We start from the raw sequence: 16,697 nt of genomic DNA on the forward strand, positions 1-16,697 counted from the left end.
CACGACCTACCTCCATCTCTAGATCTACAACATATCCAAAATTGAGATCGATCTGACGGACGGATCTTCAGAAATCGTGTCTGCAATCAGGTCGGAACTACCCTTCCAGAAATCAAGAAGAGTCAAGAATCTTGGGATACGGATCAAATTCTATTGGATCGCATCACCAACCTGCTGGAGAGTAGCACAAACCTACTGGTTTGATGCCTCTGCGGCAGCATCTCAAGCAACCCTTTTGATCCGACATAGAGACATCTTAGCATATACCCATCAGATAGCAGCAAACCTTCAATAAACTTATAAATTTATCGAGATAACTTATATCTCAATTATGATAAATTAAGATCTCAATGTCCCTAGTGTTATCCACCTACACTCATCCTATGTCCCTAATGTCTAATTCTATGACATTATTTATCCGCTTATGCTATGATAACATACTAATTATCATGCCCCTAATCCAAGATCGCAATCTTAGGTCTGGGTATGACAAAGGCTATGGGAACTCGATCTTGACTTCTACATTAACCTTGTCTATAGTCACTTCGCCAATATTTTTTTAGGAAAGAAATGCCTAGTCAAAATCTTTTTTAAAAAGAAAAGTTTTGCCTTGACTAGCCCATTTCAAAGTCTAGATGATGAAATTTGGTCCTAAATATTATATGCACGAAATTCTTTAGATGTTGGCATCACTTTGTAAAGCTCAAAAAATAATCTGATTTTAGAAAGAATAGGAGCACCTCAAGTAGACCTTTTAATAGTAAGTTAAAACCTCCAGATGTTTGGTATACAATTCAAAACCCAATATAGCGAATTTCACCATCAGATCCTATGCAGACCTCCTTGTTATAGCTAGAGTGGCCAACTAGAATCTGGTGATCCTTCTGAATCAAAATCATAGATACTATGAAAGTTCCTCTAGAAACCATAGAGGAAGGCAAATATCAAAATGTCCTAAACTAGGAGAACAAGGAATAATTCCATGGACAGGCTAGTTAGGTTTGGGTGAAAATTATTTAACCAGGGATAGAAAAATTATTTAGTAAAAATTATGTAAAAGCTCTATCTTTAGTGCCCGCCATGACTTTTTCCTCAATTGTCCTCTCCTGCTCTCTTTTTAGCTCAAGAAATTATATCGTACACCATGTGCACCACATGGCTATGCACCATGCCAATCGCCAAGCGCATGATGAATGGAGCCTGCAGAAAGAAGATGCAGTAATTGGCATGGTGTATAACTATGTTGGTGCATACCGTGGTATAATTTCTCCTCTTATAGACCCTTCTTTAATGGATGATTATTCACTTGTTCCAACAAAAGATTACAACCTTCCTTTGCCAAGATGTTTTCTTTTCACCATAGAACAGGACGCCATCTTCCCTTCTTCTCTTCTCAAAGCCCTTGGCAACCCATGCTTAGACCAAGCTCCATTCCTTCTCAGAGCTGCCACCAGTTTTTGGGCAAAGCAACACCCTATTGACCCCACTAAAGGAGAAGGAGAAGCTCAGATCCAGATATTGATAGATCAGAAAAAGTTGATGCTTTGGACACTTCAAGGTTGGCCCATCCCTGTGGCATACTGCGCAATATGGAGATAGTGATCAAGACTTCACCATCTGAAAGCAAGTGACAAAACACAGTTTTCTTTCATCCAGCGGCATTAGTAAAGAGAAGGTTTAATTACGTCACCCTTCATTTTTTGGGAATATAGGGAAACCCCCTACCCTTGTTTCATGAAAGCAATCCTTACAGACTACTTTAAGAAATCCGTGAGGATGTACCTTTCTCCCCGTGATAGACTTAGACGGATATGTCTTTTTGACAGCTAACTATGAGGTTGGTGTAGGTGCATGATTAGTCTCATGTTGGCTACATGCTGAATTTTTTTTTATATATTTATATAAAATTAAAAATTTTAAATAATATCTTCTAACTAATCTTATTGGTGAGGTCACGGATTATTATATAAAGTGTATTAGAATCGATTTGATGCATAGTCTATGTGTACTGAAAAATACTGCAGCATAGGCCTAATTAAATTGACTACGGGTTGATTATGATATTCGTAACTAGATGGCACTTATGATTGAATTTAAATAGATCTGAATCCTTAGCTTAATGAGGACACCAAAATTATGCAAGGACCTATGCCAGTTACGTGATCATCTATTGTCGTAAAAGGAAGAAAGAGGGATATTATGTTAAAATAGACTTTGAGAAGTCCTTCAACAATGTTAAATGCGAGTTCAAGCCCTCCTCTTTCCAAAGGAGTGGTTTCAATCCAAAATGGGTCGTGGATTCTTTAAATTCTCTGTTCAGGAATACAATAGCCCTTGTTTATAGGCAACCGGGGAGTTGGATCCAATGCAATAATGGCTAATTTACATCAAGGAGACCCCATCTCCCCATATCTCTTCACTCAAAAAGACATTCTTCGCCCCTGTTCCTTCTATGTGCAGTCGCCGTCCTAAACCGATGTTCTGGCGACCGCCTGACATGCTAGCCCCCACCTTGTCTGTAAATGGGCATCACTCGGACCCACCATTGACAGCCCTGTTGAGGTTCCCTGTCACAACTGTTGTGATCCGGACGGTCAACATCGACACGGAAATGAAATTTTATTTTAGATTATAGTCCATTAATTAAAGCACTGTGCTGGATAAATTTTTAAATCTCCCATCTAAATAGACTAGTTGGATCTTTATCCACATAGTAATTATAATTATGAGTCGGATTTGCCCTAATAACATTTGTAACTATTTAAAACCATAACCAAAATGGCTAACTGGAAGGTATTATTTGGGTTCCTTGATCTTGTATAAATATCCGAGATCTACCTAGTAAATAATCGATGTGGGACTAAACACACATCCGCACGGATCCTCATATAAGAAATTCTAAGATTGCCCTACGAGTATTGAAGGCATCTCAACATGATATCATAAATATGCAACAGAACGATTTAACTAATAATATATAAATTTTATTTTGTTAACTAACTCAACTTACAATATCTCACAATTCTAGCACTACTCTAATCTAAGATAACTTTGTGCCACAATTCTTCTAATCGCTCTCCTATATTGTAAACTCTAGTAGGCTAGTTCTCTGAATATGTAAAAATATAAGAAATCATAAAATGAGCTAAACAACCCAGTAAGCAATGATCACTTTAGCTAAATAAACCAGATAACCAGATAGATAAGATTTTGCAGAAAATAAGTATATATGCAATACCAATATACGAATCATATTCTATTCATGGATTCAAATTCTTTCAAATATTCATTTCATCTAATCGATCCTGAGCTATGACCACATCATCTTGTGGCAGAATCATACACCGACTAATCATCTTGTGGTGAGCCATGCATCATCTTGCAGTAAAATCCTTCAGAACTATTGGTCTGCTGGCGATATATCATTAATTATCCTGGACACAACCTTCACGACAACTATATGCCAATGTATTAGCCCCCATTGGGGGGGTGTTCAACATAACTAGGTCAAAATTCAAATAGTTCTACCCTTCATATTTCAGTTCTAAAATTATGAGCTATTAAAATAAATCGATCATATCCATAATAAGATCATATATCGTCATCATATTGTAAAATATTATATTATATAGTAATATACTATCCATCAAATTCATGCATCACGAATAATACACTTAAAGTCATAAATATAATAATTTAATATTTATTGATAAATTCAAAAAAATAAAATAGTACTTACCTCGTGAACACAATCCATCTAACAAATCCAATTAATCCCAAATTTTTTTTAGAGCCTAATATCCAAAAATTATACTTTCTATTAAAATTTCATCACAATTAAAAAACCTTAAATTCCATTACCCTCAAAGGGTCAACCAAGTAGGAGTACTTAACGCTCCGGTTAGTTCAATCAAAGTGAAATTCATCAAATTATGCTCGAACTAGGGCACACATGGTTCAACAAGGATCAGAGCGATCAAATCTAACAATATTTATTAAGGGCTAGGGTGGAGGCTGACACGCCGTTCGGCGATCCTGGATGAGGATCCTTCACAAAGGTCAATTCAAAATCACTATGAATAGTCCCTACTGGATCCAACTATCCTAGAGAGAGTAGAGATAGAAAGTTCAGGTAGAGAGAAAAATAAGAGAGAAATCATACGAAGAGAGAAAAGAAGAGAGAGAAAAGAGAACAAGCTTCTCTCTCTAACCAAGGAAGAGGGTGGCCGTAGATGGAGCCCGGGGTCAAGGACATGCGGCTAGCGGCCGGCGGTGACTGGCTACCGGCAGCGCCAAACCAACAAATTAGGGGAACCAAAGCTTCTTCATCATTTTTTTAGCCATTGACACTCATCGATGGCTATTGCTTTGCTCAGAAGGGTCGGTGGGAGGCCGAAGTAGTCGATCAAGGTCCGACATCAAGAGGCAGCAATGCTGGTGGCCGTAAAAAAGGAAAGATGTGCCGGTTTTCACAAAAGCAGGGCATCCGATTCTTCACAAAAATCCGGAGATCATCAGTCGGATTCAAGGCTTTAAGGGGTTCGAAAGAAATAAGAGAGGGGTAAATCAAAGGGGCTGGGTCATTATCTAGTTTCCGGCAATGTTGGCCATTGCAACAGTGCAAAAGGTAGTCGATGTTCGAAGAGAAAAAAGAACGAAGATTCGGACAACGACTCCGATCGACGAACCTAGACTCTCCGGTGAAATCAAAGAGAGGATTAGAGGGCTCTAAATATAGTCGAGAAAGACTGGAATCCGACTATTGGTCGGGTTCCTTCCGATGAAGTCGGGGGAAATAAGACTCCCATCGCGAGCCTTGTTCCCTTGTCGCACGTGCGGCCTTTTTTTGGGGGGGCTGAAGCATACCTCTGGGGTGGTCAAATGGACCTGGCCCAGCTTGGTTTCAGGCTTTAAAAGGCCTGCGTATTATATTAGTCCTGTATAAATATCTAAAAATTCTCTTATAAATAATTGATGTAGGACTAAATACAGGCTGCACGAGTCCTTACATACCCCTCGTTCAAGCCACGATGTCCTCATCAAGTTAAGAGTTCAAATCTATTCAAATCTGATCACAAGCACCATGATCGGCTCGTGGTCAGTCTCTATGAACCTATGCTGTAGTGTCTTCTAGTCCACATAGGTTATAGGCCGAGATCACTCTGTTACCATTGTCAGAACCCAAGACGTCACCAAAAAAGTTAGCCAAAAGATATTTTTTGGATTTCTTAATTCTGTGCAAATATGTAAGATCTTTTCGATAAATAACCAATATGAGATTACGCACATGCCCGTATGGGTCCTCACAATATGGGAGTTTCCATCGTCTTCTGTCCGCACTTGGGCCACTTGTAAGAAGCTGTAACAAACTTGGCAGTGCTTCTCTGTACTAGTACAACATAGTCGTGGGTACCCATGAAATGGACAGGGAATCATAGTGAATCAAAACTAAACTAATGTAATCAGTAGGTCATCCAAAATACTTTCCAAATTTTCTCCTAATCAACATTAATCGCAACATTAGGGCCAGATCAATGAGTAAACTATCAAATTACATTGCAGCATTATATTTACATATACTCAAGCATAAACTAAATATTTTTTACTCATGATTCATATACCGAGCTTATAAGAATTGCCATTATATAACCACTCATCAACGGATGCCATTTTTCGTGCTATAATTCGCATTTCCAACAGGCATGTAAACATTATGTATAGAATAACTTTGATGTTGAGAGTTATTTACGGATTTCATATTTTTTTTAATTTAATAAACAATTCAATTAGACGGTTATATATATATCTACAATAGCAGGTTAGTACGAGCAAATTAGAAAGATTCCCACGTACCAATCTCCGTAAAAGCTCACAGTTCATCCATCACTGTCCTTGCCAATTCAGTTATCAACCATCGCCAAGGGAATGCCAGTTCACAAATTCGATGCAAAGGCTTGCAGACAGTGAAGCCACTTCCCAAGGTGCCCTAATGAAACCCTTAAAAAGCCCTAGAGTCAGAAACTCTGGGCGAGCGGTCCATTGATGGCCTTCCCTTTCCCTGTCACTACAGCTCCATAGGGTGTGGTCCTGCCCTCATCACCTCCATTCAGTAGTACTCCCCCCAGCCAACAAAGTACATACATCCGGTGCAACTGCAACGAATCATTAAATATCCTATATTTTCATTATATTGCCTCATTTAACTTATTTAACATTTCACGGCACATAGATACATCAGAATATGCCATCGGCACATGATCGGTGCCCAATCAAATGGGTTGGTTGTAGGGCCTTTATCACATTGCATGACTTGCACATGCCACCATAAAAGTCCAATTTCACGCATGCATGAATGCATCCAAAATTGTGCAACTGTATGGTCTCTAGAAGCAAGCATGCTCGGATAATTAGCTCTCCTCCATCCACCAAGGTGTAGGTATACGCATGACCGGCATGCAATAAGACTTACACATCGATCAGAATTAGCTGAAACGAGTAAATTCGAGCAAATTAATATATGGATGATCCGTAGTAGACTGTGCCTTAGCGATATATCGCATTGAAGATATTCTATAGATAAACGTCGAAACCAGGCAATGTGCAGCTCAACTAATTAATAACAATTTTTTAGAGGAAACTAAGTAATGAAATATTAATATCAATGCATGTTGATTGTTAACATATGTTTTAATATTCAGAATTAAAATAACTGAGTGTGTGGGCCTAACAAACAAGCCGATGGTTAAGCCGATCGATAAAAATCATAATAACAAGCAGTGCTATCATAGCTGCAGTATCCCTAACATCAAGGATATGGCAGTTGTGGACCACTCTTCCTAGACTTTGGACCTGCAATGCATCACCCTCTATCTGTTACCAATGTGTGTTGAAAGTAGCAATACAGAGGGCCAAGTTGCTGTAAAGAGCTCACTGTCCTCTGATTCCTAGACTCATGCTGTCATCATTTCATAAGAGGAAAAAGAATGTTGTGCTGTCATCATATGTTTCTGATGCTAAATACATAGCCCCTCCAGTTCATATTGCCAAACCCTAAAGATTTATTTGCATGTGATGTCATTTTTAAAGAGGATCATGATACTGAAGTATGGATAACAAGGTGAAAAAAGGAGAGAGATTTGGTGGTGATTGACTGAATCCGGGGGGCAGACAGGTATGGTGATGGTCGTCCCCTTATCCGGAAGACTCGCAGGATGGCTCAGTTAATGGGCAGTTTTTAGGCAGCTCACGTATTTAGGGAGGCGGACAGGGCCACAAACTGGGTCGCTTCTTTTGTCGCCCGACACTCCGAGAATTTTTTGTGGACATCTGCATAGATGTTCCTTCTTCTTTGTTGCTATTACTTTTCCGTGATTTGGCTGGTTGTACTCATGTTAAACTTATATGAATGAGTAGCCGTTTCTACCAAAAAAAAAGAAAGAGGAGAGAGATTTAACTTTGGCCTTTTTTTGGCTAAGACTAGGCTTTCCATTATATTGAAGTGTTTATCCTGTATTCTAACCCATTGTTATGTTTTAATCCTGACTCTTTCTAGAAAAGCTATTCAAGCAACAGATTTTTAAAGGAAAATTAAAAAAAGTCCCTCTTTTGATGCCTACATTGTAAGAGTGAACTACTATTCATATAAATATATGGCAGCATACAATAGACCGAACTTTCTCGCTATGCACTATATGTGATCTTCTCCTTGGAAGACTAGATGATTTAATCATAATTTGGGCCTGTATTGCATGTAATCTGCTTCATTTATTCTTCTCTGAGCTTGGTCCTCATCTTGTTAAGACCTAGACTGGTCACCATGATGAATATTTTATTGTAATTGGTCATATTGGGATAGTACAAGAGAGCTCAACCTGACATCTTAGCTCTATGTCCCAAGTTAACGCTTGCAGCCTGCCTAATAACTGTGTACAACTATGGCACTTGAGCTGGAGTGGCCATACTGCTGAACCATGCCATGGTCGCTAATTGCAATTTGAATTTAGAAAAATCCACAACAACCAGGTCATATTGTTGGATTGCCAAGCGGTTCTCTCTTTCAACTTATGGTATTGTAATTGCTGCTCTGCTGATATCTTTATTGTTCTAATTGAAATGTTAATAACCTTTTTGCAGATAAAAACATCATTCTTGTACATTTCTTTTTCGATATTTCTACTATAATGAATTATTTTTCAACTTTTGCTTTGCTTTTTTTTTTTTTTACAAAATACAGGTCCGGGATTTTGTATGAAAATTTAGGAAAGTGCATTCAATCCCAATAATCTAGTCGTGTTTGAATTTGGGTCTTGCTGAATTTAATATGCCCATGGACTCATGATTGGAGCTCAACATCTCAAGAATGTATTTCAAAAACTTCTTGTTTGTAATGTTATTCTCTTTGGTATTTTATTTTCTTTTATTAAAAGACCTTAACTAATATGTTCGTAATTGTAAAGCATTTGCATGACTGAGTTCAACCTAGTAAATGACATGTATGATGGTTGAAATTCAGGATCATAGTTGTATCATTCACGCGAAAGGATGATTCACCTGCGTGTGAATCCATCATTGGATCATCATCCGCCGGTCATTTTGAGAAACGTGCATATTGTTGGATCTTTTTAATTTTCTAGCCTGAAGGTTCGCTGCAAGCTACCAAATTCCATAAAAGAACAGTCACAAAAACAAAGAATTATATATATGCGTGTGCGTGTGCGTGTTCTCATTTCCTCATTTAAGCTAACAGTAACAGCAACCGCAACACCACATCTCGCCCGAATGGCATCAGGTGGCGTAGGAGCTAGCATTCAAGAGGAGAGAGAGGGGGATGATCAGGATAAAAATTTATAAAGAACTTAGCAGATAAAAAATATAAATTTATTGACAAAGAACATAAGAAAAGAAAGAAAATTTAAGAAAAACACAGGGAAGTCAAAGAGGCATAGTTGCAACAAAAACAAATTTAATTAGAAAAAAGCTTTCTATTTTCGTTCTGCTGAAATCTAGATAGAATGGCCTTTCCACTGATATTAATCCAAACAAAATCGGTTGCTATCAGTCACCTCTACTCATGCTGCTGGTGATCAGCAAGAGCAGAACTGAAGTCACAACCGAGATTATGGATTCTCTGAATGCAGATATGCATACATGCGCATAGACAAAGTGGGTACATTTTAGCATCAAAGAGGTGATTCAGATAGGGGCACATCATCATTCGCAAGCAAAAGAAAACCAGAAGCATAAGAGAATTTCAGCACTCCTAATTAAATTTAGTTTTCATTAACCACCACAACTGGAATACATGTTAAACTGTAAGGAAGAACCAGATGTCCAAAAAAATCTAACAATCCTGCAGTCTTATTTTCTACTGTTAACTGTCACTGCCTTAAATGCCCTCATCTTCTACCCGTCAGAAACTTGCATATATCATCGACTCCAAAAAAGATCATGTTTCACGCAAGGGTTCTTAGATTTCCACTGAGTGTGCCAATACCTCCATTTTAACAAACATTATGGAACACCATCAAAATTAGCAATAAAAACAGAGTCATAGTAAATGAAAATACTACAACTAGAACACAGTCAAACTGCAAAATGTCACTCAGGTTAGTAAAATATTAGTTGGATGGTAACTCCATTTCCTTAATTCCCATCATAAATCCACCAGCAGGCATCTTCATTAGCCATGGAAGCATCAATGCAAGCATCAGCTTGACACCCCACTTCCACCAAAACAATGCATGCAAGTGTAGCTATTTGTACTGCTCAAGTCTTCCTTTACACCTTTCAAACTTTATTTTGGTTTGCGAGAAACAAGCTATAAAATACAATTAAGCTAGACAATCACTTTCAGAAGATCATATTCAATGACCAATAACGTATTTTTCTTAATTCTATTCGGTTCACCTCAGGTACCTCTGAGAATAAGATACATGGAAGCATATGCATTATTCAGTAGGTACAACAATCTACAAGGCATGGTTGTAAGAGTCTTCAATAAACATTTTCATTTCCAACATGAATATGGGAGAATGATAAGTGATCCAAAGGATAGAGTGGACTCATGTAAAGCCCAAAATTTATTGCAATAAGGTCCTCATCTATGCATTAAACATTTTGTTAAAGATCCAGAAAATCAAAGCATAGATCATTATTATTACGAAACGCAAAAGCATAAAAAGCCCAGTTGAATGGTACTTCATAGATTAGTAGTGAGAAGACCAGTTTGCAGCACTGCCAACCCTCGGCATGCTTGATTCCTTCTTAGTTTGGGCATCAATCTCATATGTAGCACCGCAAACCTCGCCTTTGCTGTCAACCCTGGGCATGAGCTTCACCTCATTCAGGGGATGTTCAAAACTCCGCAGTCCCCCAGAGGTTGTGAAGAAGCAACCTGGTTGAAACATAAAAAAATTAGGAAGGGCCATATATTGAACAGGAAAAAGAAGCCTATTATCGGACTTGATAGATTTATTATCTCCAATTGTTTTCTGGATTATACCTTTCGGGAATGATGCAAATGATTTCCCACAGCCTTTTTTAATGACATCCACATCATCAGAAAGAACAAGATGGCCTCCTGAATCAGTTCCCCAGTAAAAGGGAACGCTACCATCAGCATCCTGTATAAAAACAAAACAAAATCCACTGGGAGGTCGAGAACTGATTCAAATAAACTGAATCAACTCACACAAATAATACCAACAAGTGGCATGCAGATGGTATGAAAGTTCAAAATATGAAGCTTTTTTTTCCCTTTCTCAAGTGGGTTACATTTAGTGACCCTTTCTATAATGTCCAACATTACTTAAAAGAGCGAAAAGAAACCTACATGAGTAATCTGTCGCGTCCAAAGAGTATCAGCAACTTACACACGGCTAGGGGACATTCATGACAGATACTGAACTATAATACCATGCTCCATGGATAATTCATAGCCATATTTTGTTTCCGGAAATACATTACACATAACAATCATGAATACACACCATTATTCTTGTGCCACTTATAGAAGAATGCAAAAAGATTGTATAACTATTTGATTTTTCATTCTTCTAATCCAACTCTTATCAAATATTAGGATGATTTTAATTTACAAGGCACCAATGCATGTATATTTCACTGCCACAAATTTGGTCCTAATTTTATAGAAATGTCTACATAAGTAGACTTAAATTTTCCACAATTTTTATTATTGAGAACTCTAAAATAACTGTTTTTTATTGGAATATCACCACATAATGCAAAAGCATGTATACATAATTTAAATAGCCTAAGAACTTAAAAGACCACCAAGAAATAGGTACAATCATACCTTTCTATACTCTTAAGCCAAGATGAGACAATAAATACGATTCCTTAATTCAAACTTAGAAAGAAAGTTAACAAAGAGGATACTTCCTTATAATTGCCAACATCCTAAGCCATGTTCTAGTAACTGCATCTCTTTCTATTATCTCTAGATTTCTCTCTCTCTATGAATTGCACAAACTTTGCTTGTAATTGATCAGATAAGTATCTTCCAGAGAGAATTAGAAATCACTAATCAGGGGGAACTTGAAAGAGGCCCCAATGCAGCAAGGTATACGAAAATAGAGAAGTGCAGCAAATATGGGAGTATAAGAAGAAAAAAGAAATCAAAGTGGGCATTTGATCCCCATGACACTCCAGTGAAAGATTTGAAAGACCAGGGATGAACTTAAAACGAACTCTAAGTAATCAAAGTTCAAATATTCATTCAGAACTTTGCTAATTCTAGTTGCCAACTAAACCAAGGAAAGTCCAGCTCTGGAAATTGAAAAACACATGAATTACTTTACCTAAGATATGCTGTACCGGCCTGAACCAAACGGTACAGAGCATACTGTTCCATATCGGTTCAGTACCGATACACGGTATGGGTAGCGTATCGACATCCGGTATGCCAAAAAAAATTCATACCGTACCATACTAATACTGTACTAGTGTGGCACTAGTACAGAATCCAGTATCGAAACGGCGAACCTTGACTTTACTCATGACCTATCTTCTATTTCTCTCTTTAAAGAAAAAAAAAACACACTCTAATATTCATTCAGAATTTTACTAACTCCAATTGCCAAATAAACCAAGGGAAGCCCATCTCCAGAATGTGAAAAGCTCCTGAATTAGTTTACCCATGACCTATCTTCCATTTCTCTATATAACTCTCTATCAATAGTCACTATGGCTTGTATCTCCAATACTAATGTGGTGTCATGTTACTCAGCTTCTATCAAGCCAGATAGGTATGGATGACCCTCTCCCCATTAGCTTAAGCATTTAGGGTCAATTAATTACTCAGCATGGTATCAGAGCGCAAGTTTGGTGAACTTTGGAAGTTTGAATCCCCCTCCATGCTAATTCTGGTCACCATGCTAATCCCCCCCTCCATGCTATTTATTTAATTATCCCCGTTATTGTCTTGACTCATTCCGGTCACCATGTTATCTTGACTTATTTCGGTCATTGTGGCCTCTCCACCTGCATGGTCCGAGCTGCATGTGAGGGGGCGGTTTTAAGCTTGATATACATTATTAACCCTTTTTCTATTAGCTTAAGCTTTTGGATTCAATTGGTTAGTTAACAAATTCCATACTGGTTTGCATTATAACCTTTTGTCTTGTCGGATAAATAACTAAATTAGACATTAAAAATTTAAAAAGAAAGATAGTAAAATAGACACCGGTTATAGGGTTTACTCACAGCAGCAATAAAGGTGGATTTTGCTGAGCAATCAAACAGAATGAATGCAAATTTTCCACTAAGATCTCTCACAACTTGGTCTGCAGGATAAGGTCCTCTGTCCCTTAAAGATCTGTAAGCTTCAATTACAATAATAACTTCATTAGCAGTCTTGTTCAATCCATACTGTTGTTTCAAATGAGCAATATTCCCAATGTGTCCTTGAAACAAGCAATATATATCATCCACGGCAGCAAATAATCTGCAGAGAAAGACAAAGCAAATGAAAAAGTAAAAAAAGGTTAATATGTTGCAGGTGAGAACTAAGTGATGCAAGAAAATTACAAAGGAAGGATGTGGAGATTGCCTTGGAAGATCCTTGACATAGTTAAAAAGAGTGAAATAGAGATTCAAGAAGGAGTTCTTTTTTAAAAAAAAGACAGAGGACAAACATGAAATTTAGACCATCGCATTAGACAAGTTCTAATGACTGAAATTGAGAGAAAGACAACTAATCCCTGTTTTACAAGAACAATAAGAAAACTCAGTCCTTTGTATAAGATCTACCACTTACTTGTCCTTTGTATCAATCATTCACTAATGAAATGTAATGGTGGATATTTGTTTCCATTAATATATAAGAAATAAGAAACTACTGTGAATTTTACAAAAAAAAGGGCACAAGAACTGCGGTGCACCACTGGCATGACAAGAACTGCCTCCTATATTCTCAGTACCACCAGAAATGACACAAGAAGGCAGGTCATCAGACCAAGCAATAGTCGACCAAGCTCAGTCTTCCAATATCAATATATTATTTCATAGCAATCACATAGTATTAGATATTCATAAAAGTTATGAACTAGACCACCTCATGATAAATGTTCATACCACAGACCGGTATAAGTAATATCAGATTCAAAGACTACCCCATGAGAATTTGCAAAATCAATTAGATGTCTAATTTAAATGGTTTGACAAATAACTCAGAACATTAAGAGACCTGCAAATGGCAATATCAAGAGATCCTACACTTCGCTTGATGGTGCAAGACAGACCAACTGGCAACCAGTTTTGTAACCAGTAACCAAAAATTGCAATAACATCTACCACTGCTAAATGCATCTATTAGAACAGCACTTAAAACATATACTCTGCCATTTGTCAGATGGTAAAAAGCAGAACAACATAGCTAGGAAACTCAGTAGAGATGCAGGACAGTGAGGCTCAATATTTAATCAGTAAAACAAAAAATGGCTTGATTTGTTTCTGCAACATAATTAATTAATGGGTCACAACTCCTCAACTGGAGTATAAATAATATTGACAATGCTATTTATTATGAGCAATTCTCAGTTTTAAGGCTGAAAGCTTGAGTTTTAAAGGAGATATTGCAAATTTATTTTGTAAAAACTAAATTTACTGGTCCGCCAAGCTGGCATTGGTGCGAAAGCCAATTGAAGTTCAACCCCTTGCTCCATACCATCATGAACGAAACATGACTGGTGTTTCGGACAATATTTGATAGAAGTCCCAAACCAAATGTTCTCGGTGGAATCAACATGCCTCAAGCTTTGAACCAATTAATCTTCTTTGAACGATGTGGAAAATTTAGTACTTCATCCATAACTGCTCCACCTAGCAATCTTAAATTTGCCAATGTTGTTTTGTTATTATGTTTAAATTGGATACCATCTAGTTTTAATACTCCATTCAAACACAAATCTGATCATTAAGAATATAATAGGAGACTTGATATTACAATTTCTACAACTGATGCAAATCTGCAATCTAATTGCTCCGCAACTTCACGTCAATTAAGATTATGTTTCGACCTAGAGCTACCAACATATACCCAAAATAAAATATAACAATATTTAAGTTTTATATGAAAAACCTTTCATCTTAATTTTGAGGGAACAAAAACTATTTCAGTCTCCCACCAGGCTTTTCATATAAAAATCAAGAGATTAAAAACAATTCCTCACAACTCGGACCCTATATAAAGCGATGGCATAGTCATTAACAATATCTAAGAATTACTATTAATAGCCGATCGATGTCCCTTTGTCCATTCCATGCGCAATCAATGTTTACTAAAGGTAGCTCCACACAATTAGCACATAATAATCGATAAAATTGAAATTTTTAAAGCAACAATTAGTTCAAATAGAGGGGGGAAAAATGCACCCATCGATCAAGAGATAACAAATATACTTAAAATCTTCGAAAAAAAAAAGAAAACTTCTATATTTTAGTTTCAACTTGCAGCATAATCAAGAGACTGCCCAGAAGACATTTGTTCCCAATTATTTCATGCCGGAAAAAAAATGATTTTTGATGATTTCCCAGATTAAAATTAAAGAAAGACCACACGCATTTCTTCTTCTTCTTCTTCTTTTCTCTTTTGTTTTTATAATTACCTGGGGAGAAGGGGGTTCTGCTTCTCAGTAGTGTACGCCATGGCGCCAGAAGAGCCGAGTCTCATGGTCACCGCCCCCTCGCGAGTGGCCGAGAAGTGCTCCACCAGCGAGGCCACTCCGCCGACGCCCTTCTCCCCCGGCCCGGATTCCATGTTCTCCAGCCCCTCGGGGCACTTCGCCACCGTCCGATCAAACACCGCCAGCATCCTCGACCGTCGATCCGATCCACCCGAAACTCCGAAATCTCTCTGCAACACCCCACCCCCTCCTCGGCCCCCTCAGAATTGATATATAATTTGAACGGCTTGCAGGGAGGATGTTGAATTTCCAAATACACCCTTGCACGTGGACGCATATAGCTGCTGGATCGAAGGGTTTGGGAGAGAAAAAAGCGAAATTATTAGGGGTAAAAGAGAAAAGATAGTGGACGGATTTGATCTTGCACGTTAATGCGGAGTTGCATTGGGATCAGATGATGTGGAAGTCCGGAAGGGTCGAGAATTAAAAAAGAAAAAGGTTCTGCCCACTGACCACCGGCACCGCCCAATTCCGACCGTTCTTTTAGACTATTTTTCTACTCAACCCTATGGCATCATGACGACTGGACGGTGAGATGAGGGCGGCGTAGGCAAATGAATATCTAGAGCTTTATTTATAAGCAGAAAGGCAGGTCAAAAAATTATATAAATATATATATTTGTTATTAATCACTAGTGTAATTTGTGCTAAATCCGTGTATTGCTGGCATGGCATTAAAAAATGGTAAATTGTAAGTACAATTTAGAGCATGAATCAATTAATAATGACCCAGCATATGGAGTTAGAACTAAAATCTTATGACTAACCTCTTTTATTAAAATAAATATATTTTTTTTTTTAATTTAGAGGGAGTAAGGGAAGGAGGCCTCCTTACATTATAACTACCAAAGTCTAAATTCTTGTATAACTTTTTTTGGTTGCTAAGTAGCAGGATAAGACCATTCTAACATCTACAATTTCCTACAATTAAAAATTTTAAATAATAATTTTTTGTTTAAAGGCAAAATTAGGTGAGGTTGCAATTTTGATTTATTATCCAAAAAAAGCTAAGCTTTGCCTATTATTCTCTCATGATGGCATCTCATGAAATAATCTCACATAGAAAAAGAAAATCAAACATTTTTAATTAGGACTTTGTTAACCTGTTGCAATTCTTTGTTTAATAATTAGAGATTAGAAATCCTGAATCATGCATCTCTTTATTATTATGCTTGAATAATTACATGTAGGTGGGTCTACTTTCATTTCTTTTAAAAATTAAAAATTTGCTAATAGTTTATATAACAACGCAGGATTTCATCCAAAATGGCTAACCGGAAGGTATTATTTAAGTTCTTTAGCTCTGTATAAGTGCACAAGATTTCCTCGGCGAAAAATCGATGTGGGACTAAACACACGTCCTACGGGTCCTCACATATTACCTCCGTTTAAGCCCTGATGTCCTCGTCAGGCTAAGGGTTCAAATCTAATCACAACACCACGATCGGCTCATGGTCAGTCCTAATGAATCCGTGCTGTAGTGTCTCTTAGTTC

The 16,697-nt window shown here is 37.5% G+C and overlaps 1 protein-coding gene across 1 annotated transcript; it reads right to left on the reverse strand.

Annotated features, from left to right (window-relative positions):
- Positions 1–10,039: 10,039 nt before the first annotated feature.
- LOC103723417 (stem-specific protein TSJT1) lies at positions 10,040–15,396 on the reverse strand. The gene is made up of 4 exons (XM_008814326.6): positions 15,126–15,396; positions 12,724–12,964; positions 10,502–10,622; positions 10,040–10,393 (listed from the first exon to the last, which is right to left on the reverse strand). The coding sequence occupies exons 1-4, from the start codon at positions 15,329–15,331 to the stop codon at positions 10,206–10,208; spliced, it is 756 nt and encodes a 251-aa protein (XP_008812548.2). The 5' UTR covers positions 15,332–15,396; the 3' UTR covers positions 10,040–10,205.
- Positions 15,397–16,697: the final 1,301 nt, after the last annotated feature.

This window comes from Phoenix dactylifera, chromosome 1 (assembly GCF_051530095.1).
Source record: "Phoenix dactylifera cultivar Ajwa chromosome 1, Ajwa_hap1_PhDact_Kaust_v1.1, whole genome shotgun sequence".
In the NCBI taxonomy this organism is placed as follows: Eukaryota; Viridiplantae; Streptophyta; class Magnoliopsida; order Arecales; family Arecaceae; genus Phoenix; species Phoenix dactylifera.

Bases quoted from the DNA above. Each gene is read 5' to 3' on its own strand.
- LOC103723417 (XM_008814326.6), bottom strand. From the start codon at position 15,331: ATGCTGGCGGTGTTTGATCGGACGGTGGCGAAGTGCCCCGAGGGGCTG. The intron at 12,965-15,125 runs GTAATTATAAAA...CTTTCTCTGCAG, and splicing joins CAGAACCCCCTTCTCCCCAG to ATTATTTGCTGCCGTGGATG. The intron at 10,394-10,501 runs GTATAATCCAGA...TGTTTCAACCAG, and splicing joins ATTTGCATCATTCCCGAAAG to GTTGCTTCTTCACAACCTCT.